Below are 7092 nucleotides of genomic sequence, written 5' to 3' on the forward strand. Positions count from 1 at the left end.
TGCTATATTTTTAGTTGCACCTCCTAAACTATTAACAGACTCCATTTTGTCTTAAACTCTGCCACTTGGTTACCCAAATGATCCACTGCATCTTGTAGGTATGGGGTATTTTCTTTCATGTAGCAAGTTAAATGTAACGTGATTAAGTATAATACATAGTAAGTTACACTTCTGCCATTTTCCTTTCCATTCTGCAAATCCAAATACAGAATTTTGATGTGATAGTTTATAAACTTAAAATTTAAGGTTTGGTTTGGTTTGAAGGCTGAACTCTTCCTGTAAGCAATGTTTATTTTCTAATTCTGTCCCATCATTGTGGCTTTAATGTGACCTATAGGACCGATTTTTAAGGGGTAAAAAAGTAGTGTCGTCCTGATGACTCACTTCAGTCTCTGACCATCTGGATGATAACTTGACCGTTCAGCTTCAGTAGTGATTATGGCTTTTGTGGTATGTAATGGATAAAAACCATTAGCTCATTTCACAGAGACTGCTAAACATCCTTCGGTAATAACTTTCAGTCACTCAGACCCAGATTCGAATCAAACAACCACATCAAGATGAAAGGTTCTGTAACCCATTACCAGTCCCCTGAGCCATTCAATCTGATTGTTTTGTTTGGGGGTTTTTTTTGTTTGGTTTTTTTTAGTTTTTGTTTTAAAGGTTTGATGCATACCATGTAATGGAAAGGAAATAAGGAATTGTTTCCAGTTCAGTTTCTTCTCAAATACAAGCAGTATAATGGATTTTTTTAGCCTTTTTGTAAATGATTTCCAGCAGTGCAAGAGACATTTCATTTGCTCTTTAAAAGCACTATTTTTTTCATTTGTAGTAGGCAAGAGTTAACAGAATAAGCAGGAGAGTTTCTGAGATGCAGCATAGGAATTGTGTTCTGTCATTTGTGGTTTAAGAAAAAGGGGTGGCATTCAGTGTTTGAAAGGGCTTTAATGAATGCTGTTAGTGTTTGTGAAAGCTAATGGTCGGAGGATAGGGAAGAGCAATAGAAAGTGCATAGGCTGCTTTAATGTAAGCTGATTGGAGTTTTTCTTGATTAAGGCGATTGTTCCACCTTGTCCTTTTATCCCCAAAACATCCCTTACCATTTACTTACATCCAGATGATACATGATTAAAAAAAGCTCTTTTTATGTGAATGCTGTCTCTTTTTTTCCCCTAAAATATCTGCTTGCCAAAGGCAGCCGGAGCATGTGTTTCTCTTGTCTTGGTTGGGTGCACAAATCTTTTATGTGCACTGCTTCTTGCCCTGTTGCCTAGACGATCACTTGCTTTCACTGAGGATGTCTGGCTCTCGTAAAGAGTTTGACGTGAAGCAGATTTTAAAAATCAGATGGAGGTGGTTTGGTCATCAGGCATCAACCCCTAATTCTGCTGTTGATAGCCACCAGGGAGACTTCTGGAATAAAGGACAAAATGCAACAACTGGTGGGACAAAGTTTTTAGATCCAGGTAACCTGCCCTTACCTTTGGCATCAATTGGGTACAGAAGGTCCAGCCAACAGGATTTCCAGAATTCACCTCTTTGGCCAATGGCATCCACCTCTGAAGTCCCTACATTTGAGTTCTCTACAGAAGACTCAGAAGGTGCACGTTGGCTTGACAGAGCTGAAGCAGATGATGGGGGGAGTGAAGAAGAAAATGAGTCGGACAGCAGTTCATGCAGGTTAATTGTTACTTTCCTGTTGTAATAAATCTGTTGTCATTTTCTGTTTTTAACATAGTTTTGTTTTAAACTAACATTGTATGTTAAATATTTCAGAAAATTGACAGTTTTTCATTAAAAAAAATTTTAAAGTATGTGGTTTAATATTATTTGCTACTTCAAATGTATTTAATGAATGAAATTTGCTTATAATAAAGTTGTTCTTTAAAGTTAATTAAATGATTATCTTAGTTACCAATTGATTTAAAATATGCCTATATTCATATAATCTTTATGGGTACATTGCACAACAATTTTTAAAGGCTGTCCCCCCCACCAACCCCCATTACTGTAGAATAGCACTTATTCTGGGTGTAGGTAGACTAAGAATTAGCCTTATAGTTAGAAAGAATAATATATATGCAAGTATCTGTATATGTGTAATTTGTTCAAGAACAGTGGTAAAATAAAATTAGGGGCTGTAGACTATATGCTTCAGTTCTAATTTTGCCTATATTTGCATTTTATATTATTTTTCAGTCTTAAAAATCTAGGCATGTATAACTTGAGGGGAAAAAAATGTTTACTTCATGCACCGAATGTAATATATTGCCAACCAGCTTGTGTGGTAAACTAAGGCAGGAGTGTCTTTAATTGTAAGCCTAATTTAGACTAAACAAAATGGGTCTTTTATGTCTAAAATATGATAAGTCTCTTTCTCTCTTCAACCCTATTATTGCTGCTAAAGAATAAATAATGTGTAATAATAATAACATTATTTTCTTTTAGCAAAAGATTCTTAATGATTGGTGGAAAGGGAGTAATACATAAATTCCCTTCTTTCTTGCTTGCTTTATTTCCGCTACCTCCTTTATTACTTAACTGTACTACAATGAAGGTTTTTTGCTATGTTCTTTATTGTTGTGGTGGGTATTACAGTAACTACTGTAGTATGCATATTTATATCAAATTCATTTTATAGTGTTTGTTTTTTAGCTTTTGAATTAATTTTGCAAAGACTTGACATTATGAAAGAATGTAACTGTTTAAAGGGGTACTGTGTTAATAAAGCGGATAGGCAGGTATAGTGCATTTCATTCCCTTTGAAGAATGAAAACCTTCATATAGAAGAATCTTCTTGGTGCAGAGGGAAACAGATAAGCATAAACACTGCATTCTTTATATCCTTTAAGGATGGAAAAATAAATACCCAAGAAAAAATATTAGTCAACCTAATGTGTTTGCTTTGGTTATTGAATTGTAATCGTGTTCCAAAATTACAAGGGAATGAACAGTGTATCCTGAGAGTTTAGAAGAATCTGCTTTACCTTGGTATGAGATATATATATACAGCTATCCATAATATACATATGTAGGATCTTCTGTTTGAGGTGATTTTCAGTATGTATTTTTAAAGCAGTTTAATAGAAGTAGTTCCTAGAGGTGTCATGAATACATCATCATTCAGTCTACAGAGCTAGTACCTTTTAATATTTTTAGAAATATCTTAATTTGGATTGTAATTTTTCAATGTAGAGCACTGTATAAAACAATTTCTTAAGGTGGCAAGCAATTGATATTAAAATTCAGTCTTTCATTCTGAGAGGTTGATGTAATTGTTAAAATACAAGAGATACATTTTTATTTGCAGAAAAGGTCAAGGATAGGGAAGGAACTGAAGTATGGCAAATAAAACTGCTTAGTAATATAATGGGAAAGAAGAGTTATCCATTTCAGGTATGAAAGAAAATGTCTCTAGTCTTAATATTTTAATTTTATTTTTGGTGATTGGGTTATTTTGGGGATTTTTTGAAAGTGATGGGGGTTATATACTGCTACAAACAAGTGTAAATTTAATAAAATTAAAGTACACATCCTATTTGGCTTGTTTTCTTTACCAGAGTAACTGCATCCTTATTTTCCTATATATTCTGACTCAAGTTACAGCTGGAAGAATCATGCCCTTAATTATTGCCTTTTAATTTTTTATTTATTGTTTATATTGTATTGTAACCCTTGCCGTTACTTTATTATTTTTAGTGCTTGATTAAATGTGAGAAACTTAGGTGAAGTATTGTAAATTATAGGTTCAATGTTTTGAAATTTGATGTATAACTAATAATAATGATTCACATTATCATGTGATACATATACTTGCATCTTCAAGAAAAGATTCATACTTCATCATTTCTCCTGCATGCCCTTCATCAAAAGTGTGCAAGACACCGCAAGTGGAATATTCTTAAACTATTGGATAACATGGCATATAAATCATGAGAGTTTGACCAAGTGAACATATCTTGAAGTTTGCCTCCTGTTCATAGAATTCTATGAAAGTAGGGTTTAAAGGGAGCTTACCAGGTCATAGCCTGTCCAGCTCCCTGATCAAGGCAGGATCATCCCTGATTTAAACCACCCCAGCCAAGTGTCTATCTAACCTGTTCTTGAAAACTACCAAAGAGAGAGATTTTGCCATTTCTTTTAGATAGTCTGCTCAGATGCTTGACCACCCTCGTTATTCCTAATCGCCAGCTGCATCTCAGATTTCCCCTACTGAAGGCTGAGGCTATTGTTTCTAGTCCTGTCTCTGTGGTCACAGAGAAAAGCCCATTTTCATCTACTCTGTAATCATCTTCAGGCATCCGCCTAAGGAAATGGGTGTTTGAAGACCATGACATGAGATCCAAAACCAAGCTCACGGTTTACCAAGCAGTCATGATCCCCACCTTGCTGCATGGAACTGAAGTATGGACAATGTACAGGAGACGCTTCAAGTTGCTGAAGTAGTACCATCAGTGTTGACTGCAGAAGATCCTGTCAGTTCACTAGGTAGAGAGATGCACCTCTCACAAGCAAATACCATGAGCACCAAGATGATGATCATCTGACATCAACTTCACTGGGCCGGCCACATCATTCAGATGTCCTACTCCAGACTCCCAACGCAAGTTTTATTCTCCCAGCTCAGTCGACACATGAGGCATACATTTAAAAGGAAGGTAGAGGAAGTGCTTCAAAAACATCCTCAAGGCCAAGAAAAAATGCAACATCAATATCAATTTGTGGGAGACCATTGTCCAGAACTGCCCCAAATAAAGGAAGTGTTTGGTGCAAGGATCTCAATATTTTGAAATCTTACAATGACAACAGGAGATGGTAAAATGGAAACGGCAGAAACAGCGTGTCACAAACCAAACCAAGAACCCAGAGCCACCCACCCTGCATGGAAATATGTGCCCAAACTGCAACAATCCTGGATAGGCCTTCTCAGCCATCTTTGGACCCACAGATAAGATGATCATAGAAGACAGTCCTTCTAGACTGGAAAGGATTGCTGATGATTAACCATCCTTCAGATATTTGAAGATTTATCAGATTTGAAGACCCATCAGTTTTTTCTTCTCCATATTATAAAAGCCCTAGCTCGTTAGCCTTTCTTCTTGAGTCCTGACTCCCAGCCCCATAAGAATTTTTCTTGCTCTGCACTGGACTCTTTCCACACTGTTCACATACTTCTTGGAGTATGACACCAAAACTTGAACACAGTGCTCCAGGTAAGGCTGCAGTATTGCCAGTTAGAGCAGAAGAATCATTTCCCTTGATTTGCAAGTGACACTTCTGTTAATGCAACCCCATATGCTCTTTGCTCCTTTTTTGCAACCAGAAAACACTGTTGACTCTTATTCAGTGTTATGGTCTACTGTAACCCCCAGGTGTTTCTCTGCAATATCGCAGTCTAGCCAATCATTCTCCAGTCTGTATTTGTATATTCAGTTATTCCAACCCAAGTACAGGACTTTGCACTTGCGCTGCCCTTGCTGAATTTCATGTGGTTGATTTGTGAACCATTTCTCCAGTCTATCTGGTCATTCTGGATCCTAGCCCTACCCTGTGGAGTATGTGCAACTACCAAACTTGGCACTAAGTGTAAACTCAATCCCATTGTTCAAAGTATTAATGAAGATACTAAACAATATTGGGCCCAGGACAGACTCCTGGGGAGCCCCACTGTGTACCTTTTCCCAACGAAACATTAGAGCCACTGAGGGACTGCTCATTGAGTACGGTTATCCAACCAGTTATACGCATCCGCCTTACAGTACTTGAGTCTGTATTTCCTTAGCTTGTTAATGAGAACACTGTGGGGGAGACGGTGGCAAAGGTCTTGCCGAAGTCAAGGTATATTACATCCATTGCTTTCTCCCCATCGACAGAACCTGTCACCATATAGAAGAAAATCAGGTTGGTCAGGCACAACTTGCTCTTGGTGAATCCATGCTGGCTCTTCCTGATAACCTTGTCTTCCTCTCGGTGCTTCGCAATACTTTCACTGAGGACCTTTCCCAGTATTAAGGTCAGGCTGACTGGTCTGTAATTTTTTGCATCGTCCTTCTTCCCTTTTTCTTTTTTTAAAGACAGCCCCTAAATTTTCCCTTTTCCAGTTGCATGGAACCTCATCTGACCTCAGTGAGTCCTCAAAGAGGATAGCCAGTGGCTCTGAAGTTACCTTAGCCAGTTCCTTCAGTACCCTAGGGTGCATTCTCTTCAGTCCTGCTGACTTGAAAGCATCTAACTTTTCTCTAAGTAATCTCTTAACCTGTTCTTGTGTTACTCCAGGCTGTTTGTGTCCTTCCAGGCTGTTCTCTCCTGCTGCAACTGCACTCATCTGGTAGCTGGCCCTATTTTTGAAAAGTGAAGTAAAAAAGACATTGAAATACTTAAGCCTTCTCTGCATCATCTGCAACTAGATTACCTTTTGGAGTCTATAAGGAACCCAAGGTTCCTCTGTCTTCCTCCTCTTTTGGCATACTTGTAGTATCCCTTTTTACTGCCTTTTATATCCCTTGCCAGGTGTATCACATTGTGCCTTGGCTTTCCTAACTTTCTCCTTGCATGCCCTTGTGTTTGGCATCCTTTTGTCTGCGAGAGATGGCTGGTGTTGCAGCCTATGACATAGATGGTTTGTAGTGTCCTGTGACTGAATTGTCCCATCCAAGATTTACTTGATCTGTGGCAGTGGTTGCAAATGTTTGCATCATGGTTGGATGGTTCAGGAGCTGCTTGTTTCCTATGGCCTCTTTTCTCTTATCATAGAAGTAGGGTCGGAAGGGACCTTGTAGATCTTCAAGTCCGACCCCCTGCCTGGGCAGGAGAAAAACTAGGCTCAGATGACTCCAGCCAGGTAGGCATCAAGCCTCTTCTTAAAGACGCCCAAGGTAGGAGTCAGCACCACTCCCCTTGGAAGTTGGTTCCGGATCCTAGCCACCCTAACTGTGAAGTACTTCTTACAGATGTCTTATCTAAACCTACTCTCCAACAACTTGTGGCCATTATTCCTTGTTATGCCAGGGGGTGCTAGGGAAAACAAGGTCTCTCCCAAACCCTTCTGGTCCCCCCTAGTGAGTTTATAGACAGTCACCAGGTCCCCCCCTC

The 7092-nt window shown here is 38.6% G+C and overlaps 1 protein-coding gene across 1 annotated transcript in view; it reads left to right on the forward strand.

The window, feature by feature from the left end:
- Nucleotides 1-1152: 1152 nt before the first annotated feature.
- KLHL5 (kelch like family member 5) overlaps nt 1153-7092 on the forward strand; it is an 84797-nt gene continuing 78857 nt past the window's right edge. Inside the window, 2 exon segments of the mRNA XM_019553200.1 lie at nt 1153-1266; nt 1268-1680. Of these exon segments, the coding sequence (XP_019408745.1) occupies nt 1153-1266; nt 1268-1680 (527 nt within the window).

Source organism: Crocodylus porosus, unplaced genomic scaffold (genome assembly GCF_001723895.1).
Source record: "Crocodylus porosus isolate Cpor-Errol unplaced genomic scaffold, CroPor_comp1, whole genome shotgun sequence".
In the NCBI taxonomy this organism is placed as follows: domain Eukaryota; kingdom Metazoa; phylum Chordata; order Crocodylia; family Crocodylidae; genus Crocodylus; species Crocodylus porosus.